The sequence below is a fragment of the Clinocottus analis genome, unplaced genomic scaffold (assembly GCF_023055335.1).
Source record: "Clinocottus analis isolate CAN_PGR_092001 unplaced genomic scaffold, fCliAna1.0.p SCAF_30, whole genome shotgun sequence".
Taxonomy (NCBI): Eukaryota; Metazoa; Chordata; class Actinopteri; order Perciformes; family Cottidae; genus Clinocottus; species Clinocottus analis.
The window spans coordinates 2470118-2490000 of NW_027176043.1; the positions used below are offsets into that span (position 1 = coordinate 2470118).

General features: G+C 41.1%; 2 protein-coding genes and 1 long non-coding RNA gene across 4 annotated transcripts; 2 read left to right on the forward strand and 1 right to left on the reverse strand.

Annotated features, from left to right (window-relative positions):
• Positions 1 to 986: 986 nt before the first annotated feature.
• Positions 987 to 11711, reverse strand: rrh (retinal pigment epithelium-derived rhodopsin homolog). The gene is made up of 8 exons (XM_068595507.1): positions 11413 to 11711; positions 10182 to 10296; positions 9190 to 9380; positions 4711 to 4810; positions 4345 to 4498; positions 2517 to 2685; positions 1726 to 1904; positions 987 to 1154 (listed from the first exon to the last, which is right to left on the reverse strand). Exons 2-8 carry the CDS (start codon positions 10291 to 10293, stop codon positions 1049 to 1051), a joined length of 1011 nt encoding a protein of 336 aa, XP_068451608.1. The 5' UTR covers positions 10294 to 10296; positions 11413 to 11711; the 3' UTR covers positions 987 to 1048.
• Positions 11439 to 13121, forward strand: LOC137798624 (uncharacterized). Its single transcript, XR_011079375.1, has 2 exons — positions 11439 to 11724; positions 12782 to 13121. It is a non-coding gene; the product is annotated as an uncharacterized lncRNA (long non-coding RNA).
• Positions 13122 to 14405: 1284 nt separating this feature from the next.
• On the forward strand, positions 14406 to 18451 carry LOC137798623 (glucosamine-6-phosphate isomerase 2). 2 transcript variants are annotated; one of them, XR_011079374.1, is made up of 8 exons: positions 14406 to 14499; positions 14877 to 15053; positions 15127 to 15228; positions 16012 to 16194; positions 17154 to 17338; positions 17514 to 17688; positions 17906 to 18268; positions 18380 to 18451. XR_011079374.1 is itself a non-coding variant. In XM_068595508.1 (7 exons), exons 2-7 carry the CDS (start codon positions 14930 to 14932, stop codon positions 17977 to 17979), a joined length of 843 nt encoding a protein of 280 aa, XP_068451609.1. In that variant the 5' UTR covers positions 14406 to 14499; positions 14877 to 14929; the 3' UTR covers positions 17980 to 18451. The 2 variants fall into 2 exon arrangements, 1 of the variants encoding a protein (XP_068451609.1); XM_068595508.1 differs by having other exon boundaries at positions 17906 to 18451.
• Positions 18452 to 19883: the final 1432 nt, after the last annotated feature.

Genomic DNA, 19883 nt, shown 5'->3' on the forward strand with positions numbered 1-19883 from the left:
ATGGAGAAAGACACACACCGATGAAGAAAGACACACACCGATGGAGAAAGACACACACCGATGAGGAAAGACACACATCGATGGAGAAAGACACACACCGATGGAGAAAGACACACACCGATGGAGAAAGACACACACCGATGGAGAAAGACACACACCGATGAAGAAAGACACACACCGATGGAGAAAGACACACACCGATGGAGAAAGACACACACCGATGAAGAAAGACACACACCGATGGAGAAAGACACACACCGATGAAGAAAGACACACACCGATGGAGAAAGACACACACCGATGGAGAAAGACACACACCGATGGAGAAAGACACACACCGATGGAGAAAGACACACACCGATGGAGAAAGACACACACCGATGGAGAAAGACACACACCGATGGAGAAAGACACACACCGATGAAGAAAGACACACACCGATGGAGAAAGACACACACCGATGAAGAAAGACACACACCGATGGAGAAAGACACACACCGATGGAGAAAGACACACACCGATGGAGAAAGACACACACCGATGGAGAAGCACCTTCAGCGTCACGGTTCATGAACTCTTATTTTCTCAGTTAGTTCACTGCTTCATTTTTGGGCTGAAACTGGTTCAACACAACACGGGTGTGGTCTCGGCGGTGTGACACCAGGTGCGAGCGCTTGTTGTGAAGCTTAGAGTACGTGTGAGGCTTCATCATAACACATGCTGGGCTGCTGATGCGAGCTCCAGGGTCTCTAGAGGAGCTACTCTGCACCGCCGTGTCTGCAACATGTGAACTCTGAACTCTGGCGTTGGCCTTTCACAGCAAAGAGCCGAGCAGCTGAAGGGTGCAGTCCGCACACAGGAGGAGTCTGATTGTGGGTTGATGACAATAACACACGCCATGACGACAAGGTCACGTGGAGCGTACGCAGTCATACTCAGAGCGTTGGGTCATGAGGGAGGAAAACACTGACACGGATTCATGTGAGTTCATGTTGTAATCTTCTATGAAGGGTTTAATGGCCGGGTGCGTTACACGACGGGACGCGCCTCACTGGGTCAGGGGTTGTTGGGAGGTTGTCATGGGAACCTGGGTATTGATGGTGATCCGCTGCCGGGTCTGACATCGAACCATCCCGATGATGGCTCTCCTGAACCTGCAGGCAGACAGCGTCCTCATCAACTTAAAGTGCACCACATCACTCAAACGTTACTGACCGATGACGCAGCAGAGCTGGTGCACGCCCCCACACACAGCCACAAAGAGACACAAAAAGACACAAAGAGACACACAACCAAGATTCAGAGGTGCAAAACATCCACAAAGAGACGCGTACCACTGAGGAAGGGACGATAGCAAAAACATAAAACTATGACACCTCAAAATAAGATTAGATAAGGTAAGATAATCTTTGATTAGTCGGCAGTGGGCGAATGTGCAGGATGACAGCAGCAGAGGCTAAAGTGCAAACAAGACAGTAAAAAATAAACACAATCAAAACAGGTTTCATCAATAAGTAATAAAAAAGAATGACCTAAAATAACCCAAAAGAGACTCACAGAGACACAGAGGAACACAACAAGAGGCGACACAGTCCTTTATACATATTATATATATATATATATATATATATATATATATATATATATATATATATATATATATATATATATATATATATATACACATATATATATATTAACTAACGCATGATGGCGAACACTCACTTCTTGTTGGCCACAACATAAATGCAGGGGTTGTAGAAGGTGGAGGATTTGGCGAAGAGCGGAGCGATGATGGCCATGGAGGCAGGGATGGTCTTGGGGTCGCCGAAAGAGGCCCAGAGACACACGATGGAGTACGGAGACCAGGCCACCAGGAACATGACGATCATCACCATGGACATCTGCCGGCCACAGACACAGCAACAGACGACTCACTCGGTCACTCGACTCCCAGAAACACTTCACTTACTGAATAAAACACATCGGAGAAGCTCCACACGGAGCAGTTTCCAGTCGGGGATGGAACCAAACAAAAGATCAGACAGCAGCGGTATGAGAGCTTCCTGCTAATTCATTCATTCATTCACTCATTCACTCATTCGCCCTGTTTGGAACCCACGTGATGAATTCAGGTTGGTCTTGCATTGCAAATACTTTGCCAAAAAAATAAACCCATCAGACTCAGTGCACGAGGCTTTGTTTCTAGATTAAAAAAGAGTTTGAGTCATTATGCGGCCATGAAGCGTACATCCATTCATATTCCATCCAGACGCATGAGAGACCTCATGGACACTGAACCTGAACCATTGGGCCGTTGCCACGTCATTATGGACACTGTTTACAGGAACATTGTCACATGGCACGCAATGAAAACACTGATTGATTGACAGCGAATAGAGATGTTCAACTTTGTTGAAGCACTAGAATGATGGACGACCATCATGAGAGGAACACCAACTCGGCCTTCAGGAGGAAGGAGGGTGAGCTGGACGCTCGGCGGGTTCAGTGTTCACCTTGGTGACGTCCATCTGATCGGACCAGTCGATGTTGATGCTGTCCAGGCAGTTACTGGCTTTGTATCGCTTCACGGTGGCCGACACGTTGTAGTAGCAGTAAAACATGGCCGACAGAGGCAGCACAAAGTTCACAGCAATCACAGCCATCGTGTACGAGATGAAGGATCTGTGGAGGGAAGGTTAGTGACAGTCTGCTCCAACTTAACATGCAAACCAGGTCCTACCACAACATACTACTTCACTATTACTACTGCTGATACGTCACATTTATTACATATAATTACAGTGGCAATGGTAATAACAGCAGTATAATAATCTGCCGCTGTCATACTACTCACTTGGTTTCAATCACTGGAGCCATTTATAATGTCTGCACGGCCAATGTATTTCTGTCCAGAATGGCTGGGATGTCTCATCGTTCACTGCATTAATATTGTTCAATGCTTGCATGAATTGGTTTAAAACGTATGTGCTCATAATAAGTTCAGCTGCAGCTGTTTCCCAACAGAAGGCCGCTGGTAGTCAGATGACCTGATGAAGGGCTTAAATCAGACGTCCTTCACATTCCAGTGTAACCTGCTGCAGTAAACAAGGCGTCAGCGGAGCGCTCAGTGAGCGTCACCGAGAAAATGATGTCACAGCAGTTTCCTGCAGCGGAGTCGACGCCTTCAGTGGAAACCCGCCCACATTGAGGTACCATCTGTACTGCAAAACCACATGAGACAAGATGCCTGGGACCTGATACCCAGAGACACAATACCTGATACCTAAAGACAAAATACCTGATACCTAGAGACAAAATACCTGATACCTAGAGACAAAATACCTGATACCTAGAGACACAATATCTGATACCTAGAGACAAAATACCTGATACCTAGAGACAAAATACCTGATACCTAGAGACACAATACCTGATACCTAGAGACACAATACCTGATACCTAGAGACAAAATACCTGATACCTAGAGACACAATACCTGAAACCTAGAGACAAAATACCTGATACCTAGAGACACAATACCTGAAACCTAGAGACAAAATATCTGATACCCAAAGACAAAATACCTGATACCTAGAGACAAAATACCTGATACCCAGAGACACAATACCTGATACCTAGAGACACAATACCTGATACCAGGAGACACAATACCTGATACCAGGAGACACAATACCTGATACCCAGAGACACAATACCTGATACCTAGAGACACAATACCTGATACCAGGAGACAAAATACCTGATACCTAAAGACAAAATACCTGATACCTAGAGACAAAATACCTGATACCTAAAGACAAAATACCTGAAACCTAAAGACAAAATACCTGAAACAGAGATAAAACACCTGATTCTTAGAGACAAAATACCTGATACCTAGAGACAAAATACCTGAAACAGAGATAAAACACCTGATTCTTAGAGACAAAACACCTGATACCTAAAGACAAAATACCTGATACCTAGAGACAAAACACCTGTGACCAAGGTGAGTGAGTCGAGCAGAGCGTGTGGTGCCGTGGAAGTGAGGCATGTTGTATTGTTGTTGGGATGAATCTTCTTCACAGGTTTAGGATGGACTATAGTTTCATGGGTTTTTTAATGGGGTTTTAGTCTGTGGGTATTTATTTTCTGGGTTTTGGTAATCAGTGTTTGTTGAATAAGTTTGTTTTCATGGATAAACAGGTGGAGACACAACGCTGAATGACAACTCAACGTCACCACCGGGTTAGTGGTGGCAGTGGTTTTCTATTGTTTCTACTAGCGAGCTATCTGCTCGGTAGTAAAACATATACACGTGGTTATCTGCTGGTGACTCACGCGTCGTTCTGTCTCCAGTTGATGGTGCATGTAGCTCCGGTGGGGTCGGGGGCGTAGCCGGCCCAGCCCACCACGGGCATGGAGGACCAGAACACAGCGTTCAGCCACGCTGCCAGGATGAGGAGGTTGTAGGATCGCATCGTCATCTTCTGCCCTGGAGAGACAAACCACATCTGCATTCACAATGAAGGTCAGGGAAGTCCATGTGGAGGAACAATCGCTTCTGAGGTACGAGTGAGATCTCTTCTGTCTGGGTGGTGGCTCTAAGAAAGGTCAGGGGTCACCCCTAACCCTGAGGATCAGGAATGACTTGATGTGTTGTCAGTTCCTGAGGAACACCAAGCGGAAAGAGATGAAGACAGATACCCATGTCTGGTCTGCAGATGGTGAGGTATCGGTCGATGGCCACCACCGTCAGCAGGCCGATGCTGGCCATGCCGAAGAAGATGTTGAGCGCTGCGTAGATCTGGTGGCACAAACACAGCTCCTTAATGACAACGGCCCTGTTGCTGTAGTTAAAAGAGGCATAATGTTTATACATGTTTGGATAATTTATGACAAGGAAGACTATTAACCAGTTATTTGCCAATCATTTTATTCATCAGCACTTGAAGAGAAAACTATTTCCAAACTAGATTAGAATCCATCAACGTTACATGTACATGCTATTTCTTTGACAAAGTCACAGTATTGTTGCATAGAATTCCAAATAGAAGTGTTTGACAGGCCCAGCACCACACAATGATATGCAAAGTATACATATGGATGCATAACTTTGGCAACAGTGACGCAGGTTTTCTCATCATTTCATTTTACAGCGCACTAAAATAAACTACAGCAATGGCTGCCTGGAAGATGAGATGAACACATCCAACACTGGTTTCCTGTATGCCAAACGTCAGCAGACATTGGAAGTATATCTGAGTTTCAGTGAATGAATTCCATGTTTGTGTCGTCCTTTGTGTTTCACTATATCTGTCACTATAACTGACTGACTTAATAGATATGAACATTTTTGACAGAGAAGTCAAAGCTACACACACAGCAGGCGCTGTAACACAAACAGCTCACACACTTCCCTGCTCTCTGTCGACTAACATCACATGGCTCAATAAGATCTGTGCAATAATAAAGGCTGAGGAAAACATAATCTGTCAAGAGAAGCCAACGCGTGACCGTGTGCAGAGCAGCTGATGTGAACCAGCCTCACGGCCACAAGAGACATTTCACTGTGAACTCAGATATGTGCATGTTATAATCAGATATGTTCATGTTATAATCAGATATGTTCATGTTATAACAACATATGTTTATGTTATAATCAGATATGTTCATGTTATAATCAGATATGTTCATGTTATAATCATATATGTTCATGTTATAATCAGATATGTTCATGTTATAACAACATATGTTTATGTTATAATCAGATATGTTCATGTTATAATCAGATATGTTCATGTTATAATCATATATGTTCATGTTATAATCAGATATGTTCATGTTATAACAACATATGTTTATGTTATAATCAGATATGTTCATGTTATAATCAGATATGTTCATGTTATAATCATATATGTTCATGTTATAATCAGATATGTTCATGTTATAACAACATATGTTTATGTTATAATCAGATATGTTCATGTTATAATCAGATATGTTCATGTTATAATCATATATGTTCATGTTATAATCAGATATGTTCATGTTATAACAACATATGTTTATGTTATAATCAGATATGTTCATGTTATAATCAGATATGTTCATGTTATAATCAGATATGTGCATGTTATAATAAGATATGTTCATGTTATAATAAGATATGTTTATGTTATAACAACATATGTTCACATTATAATTAGATATGTTCATGTTATAATCAGATATGTTCATGTTATAATTAGATATGTTCATGTTATAATTAGATATGTTCATGTTATAATCAGATATGTTCATGTTATAATCAGATATGTTCATGTTATAATTAGATATGTTCATGTTATAATCAGATATGTTCATGTTATAATCAGATATGTTCATGTTATAATCAGATATGTTCATGTTATAATAAGATATGTTCATGTTATTATAAGATAATAAGATGTTCATGTTATAATAAGATATGTTCATGTTATAATTAGATATGTTCATGTTATAATTAGATATGTTCAAGTTATAATCAGATATGTTCATGTTATAATTAGATATGTTCATGTTATAATTAGATATGTTCATTTATAATGATACAAACTGATGATACAAAATATCTATCCATACAAAATAATTAGTTATAATAGGAACCTGTTCTTGTTTATCAGTCAGCTATTGATCTTGTTATGTTGTTTAATTATAGTTCACGTAACTTATTGTTATCATGTTACAACATAACTTTTCACGTCATAGCGTGTAACTTATTGCCATAACGTCAAACAGCTCCAGGACATAATGTGATCATTTATTATTATCACGTGAACTGCTTGCTGTGAAAATAAATTGTTGAACTGCAAACATATCTTAAAATATTTTTAAAAAAAGATATTTTGTTCTTTTCACTGGAAATGTAACAAATGAATAAGGAGTATTTTTATTCAAATGAAATAATGAAATACATCTTCATGCTAACGCTTCACAGAACCTGTTTACACAGTAAAGCAGTCTGCATCCATCTAGGTCAGATCCAGTGGAGACGAGCCTTAAAGGAACCCTAACCCTATACTTAAAGGAACCCTAACCCTATACTTAGAGGAACCCTAGCCTTAGAGGAACCCTAACCCTATACTTAAAGGAACCCTAACCCTATACTTAGAGGAACCCTAGCCTTAGAGGAACCCTAACCCTATACTTAGAGGAACCCTAACCCTATACTTAGAGGAACCCTAACCCTATACTTAGAGGAACCCTAACTCTAGCCTTAGAGGAACCCTAACCCTATACTTAGAGGAACCCTAACTCTAGCCTTAGAGGAACCTTAACCCTATACTTAGAGGAACCCTAACCCTATACTTAGAGGAACCCTAACCCTATACTTAAAGGAACCCTAACCCTATACTTAGAGGAACCCTAGCCTTAGAGGAACCCTAACCCTATACTTAAAGGAACCCTAACCCTATACTTAGAGGAACCCTAGCCTTAGAGGAACCCTAACCCTATACTTAGAGGAACCCTAACCTTATACTTAGAGGAACCCTAACCCTATACTTAGAGGAACCCTAGCCTTAGAGGAACCCTAACCCTATACTTAGAGGAACCCTAACCCTATACTTAGAGGAACCCTAACCCTATACTTAGAGGAACCCTAACCCTATACTTAGAGGAACCCTAGCCTTAGAGGAACCCTAACCCTATACTTAGAGGAACCCTAACCCTATACTTAGAGGAACCCTAGCCTTAGAGGAACCCTAACCCTATACTTAGAGGAACCCTAACCCTATACTTAGAGGAACCCTAACCCTATACTTAGAGGAACCCTAACCCTATACTTAGAGGAACCCTAACCCTATACTTAAAGGAACCCTAACCCTATACTTAGAGGAACCCTAGCCTTAGAGGAACCCTAACCCTATACTTAAAGGAACCCTAACCCTATACTTAGAGGAACCCTAGCCTTAGAGGAACCCTAACCCTATACTTAGAGGAACCCTAACCTTATACTTAGAGGAACCCTAACCCTATACTTAGAGGAACCCTAACCCTATACTTAGAGGAACCCTAGCCTTAGAGGAACCCTAACCCTATACTTAGAGGAACCCTAACCTTATACTTAGAGGAACCCTAACCCTATACTTAGAGGAACCCTAATCCTAGCCTTAGAGGAACCCTAACCCTATACTTAGAGGAACCCTAGCCCTATACTTAGAGGAACCCTAGCCCTATACTTAGAGGAACCTTAACCCTATACTTAGAGGAACCCTAATCCTAGCCTTAGAGGAACCCTAACCCTATACTTAGAGGAACCCTAACCCTATACTTAGAGGAACCCTAGCCCTATACTTAGAGGAACCCTAGCCCTATACTTAGAGGAACCTTAACCCTATACTTAGAGGAACCCTAACCCTATACTTAGAGGAACCCTAACTCTAGCCTTAGAGGAACCCTAATCCTAGCCTTAGAGGAACCCTAACCCTATACTTAGAGGAACCCTAACCTTATACTTAGAGGAACTCTAACCCTATACTTAGAGGAACCCTAACCCTATACTTAGAGGAACCCTAACCCTATACTTAGAGGAACCCTAACCCTATACTTAGAGGAACCCTAACCCTATACTTAGAGGAACCCTAACCCTATACTTAGAGGAACCCTAACCCTATACTTAGAGGAACCCTAACTCTAGCCTTAGAGGAACCCTAATCCTAGCCTTAGAGGAACCCTAACCCTATACTTAGAGGAACCCTAACCTTATACTTAGAGGAACTCTAACCCTATACTTAGAGGAACCCTAACCCTATACTTAGAGGAACCCTAACCCTATACTTAGAGGAACCCTAGCCTTAGAGGAACCCTAACCCTATACTTAGAGGAACCCTAACCTTATACTTAGAGGAACTCTAACCCTATACTTAGAGGAACCCTAACCCTATACTTAGAGGAACCCTAACCCTATACTTAGAGGAACCCTAGCCTTAGAGGAACCCTAAACCTAGCCTTAGATGAACCCTAACCCTAGCCTGAGAGGAACTCTAACCCCAGCCTTAGATGAACCCCAAAACTAGCCTTAGAGGAACCCTAACCCTAGCCTTAAAGGATGGGTCCTCAAAGCAGAACCTTCCCCTCCAATGATCTCAACATTATGCTGTGCATGACTTGTCATTGTACGAACAGACACGTTCCACCCACCTGACAACCAGCGTAGCCAAACTTCCAGCTGCCGTGGATGTCTGAGGCCGCGGACATGGGGTAGCCGATACCAGCCACTCCAATGTCAGTGAAAGCTAGATTGATTATAATAAAGTTGGTGGCAGTGCGCAGCTCCTTAAACTTCATGAACATGATCAGCACAACAATGTTGCTGAATAAACTTATGACACCTGTGAAGAGAAACAAGAAAGATTAACACCTGTAATCTTATGAAGTCACTTTAACTGAGGGGGAAAGAAAACTGATTCAAAGCTTCAATGACTGTATTCAAGTCACTTTATTTATTACTTCCCTTGATCTGCTCACCTTTCATTGTCCTTCACCTCATGCAAAACACCAACATTCAACATATGTTTGCAGAAACATAAAATGTCTAAATGTTTTCCTGGCAACTTCTGTGAATATGATTCGTTTGGATAACGTAAACTAAAAAAAGTGCTCTGATGGGAGCACGGCTCATAAAGAAAGATGTATTTACAAAGCAAAACACCTCGATCAATACAAAATGGAGAGAATCTTAGAATAAAAAATGGTGCTCATTATGAAAAAACATGCATTCTTAATGAAGTTACCATGAAAAAAATAAAAAGTAGGAATTCAGAAACACGTCAGTGCCAAGACCTGATCAGTTACATAATGCTATCAGAACCAGTTTCAAAGGGTAACAATGGTTTACTTTCACCATCAATAGCCTGAAAACACTCATATTTTCTTTACCTCTCGTGTTCTTATAAAAATGTCTTTCCTTAGGATATATAAATTTGTTACACAGCCAGTAATACTTCAAAATCACATTTCCTCCCAGCTGACTATCGCTGGTTGACTGTCAACTGTGAGATGTTGAACGTATGTTTGAACAATGACTGCATGCAGGCTGCTGGCTCCAGAGAGACTGTACAAGGTTTCTACAGATCATCATTCACATAATGCATCATGTATTTCTGCTGCCATTGTGGCCTCATCTGTGTTACCTGCAGTGATGAGATATCCAGCCACTATGTTGTGCTCCAGTTGGGTAAAGGCACTTTTACCCCCGTAAAGTGGAACACCATCTGAACCATTGAATCCAGAGTCAATCCCCATTTTCTGAGGTGGTTAAAAAAAAGACAAAAAACAAAAGTGTCTGTTAATTAAAGTAAACGGTGTTCCCACTAACAGTCTTGTAGGGTAAATTACACAGAGAGGTGATAAATATATTTTTAAAACAGAGAGAAGAGACGTAGAGAGTCTGTATTGCAAAAGTCTTCGTCAAACTAAAATCTGTTGGGTATTGTTGTGGGGTGAGGGGGATTACTACATACCACCGGTCCCTGTGCCCAGTTAGCAGGAGGCTGCAGGGCTGACCAAGAGAGGATTAACACTCACGTGGAGTTGCTTGACTATGGCCGATATGCTTTAGTGTTACAAAACTGCAGTTGAGTTAATGCCTGAGCCTCGGACTAAAGACTGTTCTCTGACACCGACGAGCAAAGAGAAGCATCTGCTCCAGGAACCCGGGTCTGCTGGGTCCCCCAAGGCCTCAGGCTTACTGTGTGGTAATTACTTTTAATAATGAATACAAACTGTGATGGAAAGAGCCTTAAGGTGACTCTGCAGTTTTACCTAATCCTCTCCCTCACTTGTCAAAATCTAGTTTGAGAGAGCGCTAACACCCACAGCAGTACACTGTTACAGCTCCTGTACTACGAGGACGTGAGCTGGTGAACCCCACTGCACCAGCCCCCGCAAAAGGGAGTTTATCTGATGGTGTGAAGTCTATTTGGCCAAGTGGACACTTATGAGCCCTGCAGATGTAACGAGCACAAATCAGATATTATTTATTATTTGTCACACATACAAAATAACTTGTTTTCTTAGTCAATAATTGAACACAAGCTTTGCCTCAACATCTATATGAAACCTGTGGGAGGAGATCTGTCTGACACATTAGCCAAGAACAATAATTATATAAATATATGAATAATACATATATTAACAATTATATATGAATAATACATATAATAACAATTATATATATATATATATATATATATATATATATATATATATATATATATATATATATATATATATATATATATATGCTTATATATATATATATATAAATATGTGTGTGTGTGTGTGTGTGTGTGTGTGTGTGTGTGTGTGTGTGTGTGTGTGTGTGTGTGTGTTTTAAATAGAACAGTTTTTGAGTAAATCTACTTTCCACCACCGAAGAAGACGGACCCTTCACAGCTCCATGTACATCCGCATACAGGACGGCAGGTGGCGCTCTAAGAGTCGCCAGTAATCTCCTGTGAGGAGAAGAAGAGCAACGACCTCTGTGTTGATACACTTCCTCTTGTCATCGTCGTCTCTTCATTTCGAGAAGACACCGTTCCAGTCTAGCACATAAACATGTCGGGACTCCTGAGGACCATCGCTGGCCGCGCCGCTCCCGTCCTGCGGGGACACGCCGTCACTCCGCGGGCTAACCTCCACGCCGCCCCGGCCAAGGAAAAGATCGGCACAGTTGTAAGTCCGTTGGACCGCTTTGGGCTCGCGCTAACGGCATTGCTAGCTAGCAGCCATTAGCTTAGCGTTAGCTGTCCTTGGCTGGCGAGGTCAACATGTGTATCTGTGTTCGGTTTACTTGTTTCCTGATGAAAGACAACGTCTCTAATGACCAAATAACTGAGCATAAATGGCTGCATGTCCGGTAAAGTGGTGCCGTCAGCCCTGTGTGCTGGCGCAGAGAGCGGGGCGCTGCATCAAGGAGAGCAGGGCGAAGGAGACCAGCCGTATAGGTTATGTCACGCAAGTAGCTATGAGGAAAGAAGTTAAAGCTAAATTGTAAACAATGTTGTGATCTTGTTTTACAGTGGTGGAATGTAACTGAGTACATGTACTCCAGCACTGTACTTAAGTCAAATTATTTTGCGGTACTTATCGCCTTCTTTTTACTGCAGTGTTTACGCTATACCTGTAGTCCAATACGTCTCAGCAACATATTATACATAACTTCACAATATTAGTTACTAGTTGGACCACTTTGCAGATTGTCAATACGATATATATATAGATATAAACTAACGTACTATGATGTATTACTAAGTACTATATAGCCTATTATTAAGTGGAATAAAGTGGTTACAATTAGTTAGGCCTTTACAAGCTGTAATATTAAAGTGACGGAACTTTTAAAGGAACTTTATTTTACTTGGTATCGAAAAGGCTCACTTGTAGGTAATATCCTCTGTTTCCAGTCTTTACTGGAAAGCTACATATCCAATAACACGTCCATGCTTTAGGTACAGATGCACAAGCATAACTCCTTTGCTTTGAGGATCTAGGATCGATACATTGACAAGGACACAAAAACTAAGACAAAACTACTACGTAAATGATTGTTCCAGTGTGTTGCCACGTGAGAAAAAATGTAGAAAGTTGCTCCCAGAAATTCCAAATATGATGATTGATTCCAAATTGTGTCACAAGGTCAACCAGGAGTTATTGTTGGCTCTTTTGTGATGTAGCAGTGGAGACGCTGATTGGCTGTTGGCTGACTGAATCCTCTCTGTCTCTTGTCTAGGAAACTATCATTGGATTGAGCCTTTTCTCCCTGGCCATTCTGGGACCATCTGGGTGGATCCTGGCCCACTTGGAGGACTACAAGAAGAAAGCATAAAAGAGACATTTTATCAGTCTAACTCCAACGCTCCCATCTCCAATGACAACTTGGGACCATCATCTTGTTCTGCTGCAGAGAAGAATCTGGAAAACGTTCAAGTTCACTCTCCTACCTCCGACAGCTCCGCTCCACATCCCAGACAGAAACCAGTTGTTTACCAATGCTGACTCTGATACATTAATAAGTGTGATGCGGATCTTTCCTCTTAACCAATGTTACAATATTAAATTTTAAACAACTATGTTGCTTGATGTGTATATTCAACGTGTGAGTGATATTTGGATACAGATTTCAAAAGGATTCAGAGATCGTGCTGTCAGAGGACTCACATGTCCCGCAGGTTTTTAGAAGAGCTTCAATCAAATGATGCTCATAAGAAGGGAGAATATTGGGCCACGTTTTGTTGATAATTCTGCAGGTTAACCTCACCCTCTGGATAACATGAGGCCACTCATCAGCAGTGGTGAAAGAAGATCTTTACTCAAGTAAAAGTAGCAATGACACGACTTAAAGACAAACGCAAAATTAAATTGATGGGAAAATAGTTGTTATGCAGTAAAGCCTCTTTTACAGTGTTACATATAACATCACTGGGTGTTCTCTAAATTTACTGCATTACAACATATTTAAAATCACCAGTTTAACCAGCAACTAAAACTTTCAGAAATGTGCGGTGAAGAGTGTAAAACTTTCTTTTTTTTTCCGGATACAAACGTTTGTGTGCTTCTTGGCTTTCTTTGTCCACTGCAAGGAACCAAATAAGAATATATATATATATATATATATATATATATATATATATATATATATATATATATATATATATATATATGTATATGTATATATATATGTATATGTATATATATATGTATATATATATGTATATATATATGTATATATATATATGTATATATATATATGTATATATATATATGTATATATATATACATATATGTATGTATATATATGTATGTATATATATATGTATATATATATATGTATATGTATATATATATATATATGTATATATATATGTATATATATATATATGTGTGTATGTATATATATATATATATATGTATGTATATATGTATATATATATGTATGTATGTATGTATATATATGTATGTGTATATATATAGAGAGAGAGATATAACCCTCCTGTTGAGTCTCTTGATCTTGTAAAAATAAATAAAAACAACCCTCACAGGTGCATGTTGGTCCTGTACCTGTCCTAAAAAACAATCATAGGTGCCAATTGCACAATTGTTACTAATAAAACAATATGTGAAACAAACTAATAAATCAACCCTACACTATCTGTATGTATGATAAAAGTGTGATGCATTTTCTGCTAAATTAGAACAATACTTCCATCAGAAGATACAATCATACACTTTTTTATCGGCATAAAGTTCTGTATGAAAACAGCAGGCTTCATCCAAACATGTTGAGTGCAGGATGGAGGGGAGAAAATAAAATCGTCATTCTATTATTTTTGTCCCACACGGACTTCCATACCTCCACCGGCGAAATCACTTGACCGGAAGTGCGTCACGTGACAAAAGACTTGAGAAACCTGACTTCTCGTCTGACAAACAGCGTATTTTGTAAACCAGGTAAAAACATGCCACTAATTAACTGTGTCGTCAACGCGCACGACTAACCAACTAGTTAACCTAGTTAGTAGTTGCATATTATCTGAGCGACATTAACCTGCGCCTCTGTTTACGCCGCTGTGCTTTCTATAATAACTACTGCCGTACGTGCAGAAACCTAGTTTACCGGAGTGTTAGCCGGTTAGATAATTGTAGATAGCAGCCAGCCCGAACCGAGGCGAGCCGACATTTGAGACGGTATTTTAGATAAGTGACGCATTGTACTGCAACAACTCTGATAACCAGCTAACGCTAGCATGGCACACTTTAAATTGGCCATTTGTTTGCATTGACGTTGGCGTGGTGTTTCTCATGCTGCTGCTCTGTCTCCCGTCAAGACGGAAGCCGCGTCGCTTTCTTCCCGTTCAGTGACGGAGAGCGAGCCGGCACGATGAGGCTGGTCATCCTGGACGACTACGACCTGGCCAGCGAGTGGGCAGCGAAGTACATCCGCAACAGGATCCTCCAGTTCAAGCCCTGCGCGGAGAGATACTTCACTCTGGGCTTGCCTACGGGTGAGTAACGCGCTGTCGTCTGTGTGCGGACTATTTTCTGTCAGCCAACGTGAGCGTGTGTCGTTGCTTCCAGGGAGCACCCCGTACGGCTGCTACCAGAAGTTAATAGAATACCACCGAAGTGGAGACATCTCATTCAAGCACGTGAAGACCTTCAACATGGACGAATATGTGGGTGAGTTGACTAGTTAATGGTCGGGTAGGTAAGCTTTACTTTCTTTTATTTAGTTAAAACGAGTCTCATTACACCTGCAAACAGCAAACAATGGATCAAGGAGTCTGTCCAAAATAATAATACAATAAACGATATCTGTGGCCATCGGAGGGAGACAACATTAAATCATTGAACATGATCATTGTAGGAACCCCAAATCAATTCCAATACTTGTGTTTATTGTATGTATTTGTTCAGCAAGGTCTTGGGGAAAAAATATATATACCTGCAAAAAAAATCACTTAAGACACCTTTTTGGAAAGATTAGGACCTAAAGAATCAGAATCTGTAACAAAAATCATAATAAAACAAAGTATTGGCCTATAGGAAAGAGTTTCAGTCAAAACACTGTGTCGTTCTGTTCAAAAATGGAGAAATTACGTAGTTTATGCCAAAAAGATTGTCTGAATGGGGCATGCTGGGACTTAAAATGGGGGCGGGAGGATTTTTGTGCACGGTTTCCAAAAGAGAGAAGTGGCTTTAAAGTGGAGGCAGGTTATCATCTCACATCCTCTCAATACTGCTGAAACTCTTCATTATATCCCATAAGAGGAAATAGTCCTGGATGATGTGGTTGTGGAGGAAATGAAGGAAACGTCAGAGGAAAACTGTTCTTTGTGTTTCCGGTAATGGGCGCGGGGGGTTTTGGTAGGCGTGGTTTCCAAAAGACAGAGCCAACGATCTGCCTCGGATCACTTTAGTAGAAAAATTTGAATAAAAAAAGTTGACCCACTTGTCCCCCAGGTCTGCCTCGTGCTCATCCCGAGAGCTACCACTCCTACATGTGGAACAACTTCTTCAAGCACATCGACATCGACCCGGCCAACGCTCACATCCTGGATGGCAACGCAGAGGACCTGGAGGCAGAGTGCCAGGCCTACGAGCAGAAGATCACGGAGGCGGGCGGCATCGAGCTGTTCGTAGGAGGTCAGACATGTTTCTTCTCTACATGTTAAGTCTGCCCGGTCTCCTCTGCTGGAGATGCCTCAGGTAGCAGTCATGAAAAAAAACACACTGCAAAGTTTCGCAATATTTTGTGGCAATATTGTAACAAGATATGGACGCTACGTATCAGTCTTTTTGTTGAATAATCAATTTATTTTGCAACTAAAAACTAATGAAAGCTTTTGGTAACAATTTATTTTTCAGTGCACTTCGATGGCACTGAGTTGTTTTCTGGCGTCAGTCAGTACGTTTCTCATGCGCTGACATGAAGTGAGATAGATAGACACTTATTGATCCCTGAAGGGAAACTCAGGGTCCAAATAGCGCGAGACATCACACAACATAATATATACACACACTATTAAAAAGGATTGTCTAAAAAAATGAAAAACAAGTTGGTGAGAAGGAGTCCAGGCTGAGGTGGAGTGCAGAGGGCTAACATAGCCAGTAGCCTGTAGAGGCTTTAGCCTCGTGGCTTTAGCCTCGTGGCTTAATGGATTCTTGTGGTTCCGACCCCTGGTGTCATCCCTTGGTTCCCCTGGTGTCATCCCTTGGTTCCCCTGGTGTCATCCCTTGGTTCCCCTGGTGTCATCCCTTGGTTCATCTGGTGTCATCCCCTGGTTCCCCTGGTGTCATCCCTTGGTTCCCCTGGTGTCATCCCTTGGTTCATCTGGTGTCATCCCCTGGTTCCCCTGGTGTCATCCCTTGGTTCCCCTGGTGTCATCCCTTGGTTCCCCTGGTGTCATCCCTTGGTTCCCCTGGTGTCATCCCTTGGTTCATCTGGTGTCATCCCTTGGTTCCTCTGGTGTCATCCCTTGGTTCCCCTGGTGTCATCCCTTGGTTCCTCTGGTGTCATCCCTTGGTTCCCCTGGTGTCATCCCTTGGGGGCCGTGAAGCTTCTCTTCAGCTCCGCCTTTGTTCCTTCTGGTGTGTCTCTGTAGGGATCGGTCCTGATGGTCACATAGCGTTCAATGAGCCCGGTTCCAGCCTTGTTTCCAGGACCCGAGTGAAGACCCTGGCGAAGGATACGATCGTGGCCAACGCTCGCTTCTTCGGCAACGACCTCTCCAAGGTTCCCAACATGGCGCTGACTGTGGGCGTCGGAACTGTCATGAACGCCAAGGAGGTCAGATTAAGAGTTATTCCATCCCTCCATTGTCCTGCAGATATTTAATCTCATGAAACCGCTTCTGAACCGCACATCCACTAGTTTACACTCTACATAAGGTAATTTATTTGAAGAAGACGTCCTGCCTAACTCTTACTGTTCCTTCTTTCCTGGATCTGTGTTCTGTGCTCAGGTGATGATTCTGATCACAGGAGCACACAAAGCCTTCGCCCTGTACAAAGCCATAGAGGAGGGAGTGAACCACATGTGGACCGTATCTGCATTCCAGCAGCACCCGCGCACCATCTTTGTCTGCAACGAGGACGCCACCCTGGAGCTACGAGTCAAAACCGTCAAATACTTCAAAGGTACCAACACCGGCGCCGCCTGTATACCTCTGAGTGTGATGTCTGGAGGAAAGAGTCTGTCCCACTATACAGGAGGGAGTCTTTGCGTGGGTGTGTCCTTCGCAAACGTGGCGACTTATTTCTGGGTCTTTGGACTCATTCCTGCAATATTATTTCAGTCCTTTCCTGTTCGTGTGTATCCGCCATGCTTGTATCATAGTTTTTGTTGTCGTTGCAGGGTTGATGCATGTTCATAACAGGCTGGTGGACCCGCTGCTCAGCATCAAGGACCAGGAGAAGGAAGAGAACTGAAGATGATGTCCCTGCATACAACATGAGTGGCGGTCCCATTATTGTGTTTCTGAGGATCCGCTGAGCCAGTGTTTGAGTGACGGTCCTTTAGTCCACGCACAGACCTGAACGGCCCTTGAGATGACGAATGAGAGGTGAACGATACAGACACATTCCTCTGGGCTTCTTTTCTTTAGCAGTTTCCATTTGAAGGGGTCGCAGCGGTTCACTCCACCTCATCACCGCCGGTGGTCTCGGTGGTTCTTGGATGACTGGATTCAAAGCCGTCGTGAAGCCTTCAGTCTGCTCGGTGGGTGAACACAGACGTCTGTGAATGAAACCCTACCGTTTATATATTTGATAACTCTTTGTTCGCTTTGTTTTTTCTTCTCCCTGTTCCCGATTGGACAGATGAATATAGAAGATGATCATGTTTACTGGTCTGTTGTTCAACACAAATAAAGAAGTGACCTTTGACTGAGGTCAAAAGTTGCCTGCGGCGCCTGTTTTTATTAAATGTATGTATTAAGATGTATGTATTTAAAAGGACGGCTATGAATAAAGGACTCTGAGCGGACGTCTGCTGAGTCAGATCTCACATGGTGCAGCTTCTCCTCCCAGAAGGAGTCCTGTGGGCCACACAGCGCTCAGTGCTGCAGCAGGAAGGTGGAGGAGGAGGTGGAGCATCGTCTACCTCCCAACCTCGTATTCATATTCAATCCAGGCAGCTGATGGGCAGCGCAGGCTGTGCAACATTAATGTTTCTATTCATCTTTTCAAACACAATGGCCTTTATATGTATTCTCTATTGATCAAACTCACACAGCCGCCTCCCCTTCACAAATCATACTGCAGGTATTAATAATACCTGCAGAGCTCTTTTAATGTTTCTGAATGGACCTTTGAGATCACCCGCGTTAAAGACTTCTGTGGTAAGCGAGCGTAACCATGGACAGGCACATTTGATCATAAATTTCAGCCTGGTAAAAAGACAAATTGTAGCCCAAAATTATGAGATATTTTTTGTGGATTTTTGGAAGTTAAACGAGATCTAAAATCATTTGATTTCAGGTTGTATTCCTTACATAAAGTGTAAAGGACAGAAGTGCCAGAGCTCACTGTACTACACTTCCCACACAGCCATCGTGTATTTACTGATTTTAAAAAGTGATGTATTCACTATTTTAAAAAAATGTATTTACTTCTTTACAAAAAAAATTACCATGTATTTACTATTTAAAATAAAAAGAAGTTCTATAAGTATTTGAAAAAAAAGTTATGTATTTACTAGTGCTGTCAAGCGATTAAAATATTAAATCATGATAAATCGCATTCATGTCATAGTTAACTCCCAATTAATAGCAATTAATCACATTTTTTTTCTTTCATTTTAATGCTTTTAAAATTTGCACTGTCAGTTCTGTTTTTGTAATAAAATGTTGCAAATTAATGCTTTAAAATTATTATTTTGTATCCGATTAATCGATTATTAAAATAATCATTAGTTGCAGCCCTAATATATATATTATATATATGATATATATATATATATATATATATATATATATATATATATCATATATATATATATATCATATATATATATATATTATAATATATACATATATATTATATATATATTATATTATAATATATACATATATATTATATATATATAATATATACATATATATTATATATATATAATATATATATATATATTATATATATAATATATATATATAATATATATATATATTCACACCTGCTGAGTCTCTTGATCTGATATGATTGATCAGAAATGTTTAAATAGGCAAATATGTTTTAATTTTGTTGGTAAAAGAAACACATTAATCACTGAGGCTGCATATGGAAAAGTGTTTGACAAATAAAATATTTAAGAACTCACAATAACCATACAATAA

What these genes read in the sequence shown, in the direction of transcription:
- rrh (XM_068595507.1), bottom strand. Translation starts at nt 10,293, where the DNA reads ATGGGGATTGACTCTGGATTCAATGGTTCAGATGGTGTTCCACTTTAC. An exon ending in AACTGGAGACAGAACGACGC is followed by an intron (nt 2,686 to 4,344) that starts GTGAGTCACCAG and finishes TTCCCTCCACAG; the next exon opens with ATCCTTCATCTCGTACACGA. An exon ending in TATGTTGTGGCCAACAAGAA is followed by an intron (nt 1,155 to 1,725) that starts GTGAGTGTTCGC and finishes GTCTGCCTGCAG; the next exon opens with GTTCAGGAGAGCCATCATCG.
- LOC137798623 (XM_068595508.1), top strand. Translation starts at nt 14,930, where the DNA reads ATGAGGCTGGTCATCCTGGACGACTACGACCTGGCCAGCGAGTGGGCA. An exon ending in CACTCTGGGCTTGCCTACGG is followed by an intron (nt 15,054 to 15,126) that starts GTGAGTAACGCG and finishes CGTTGCTTCCAG; the next exon opens with GGAGCACCCCGTACGGCTGC. An exon ending in CAACATGGACGAATATGTGG is followed by an intron (nt 15,229 to 16,011) that starts GTGAGTTGACTA and finishes CTTGTCCCCCAG; the next exon opens with GTCTGCCTCGTGCTCATCCC.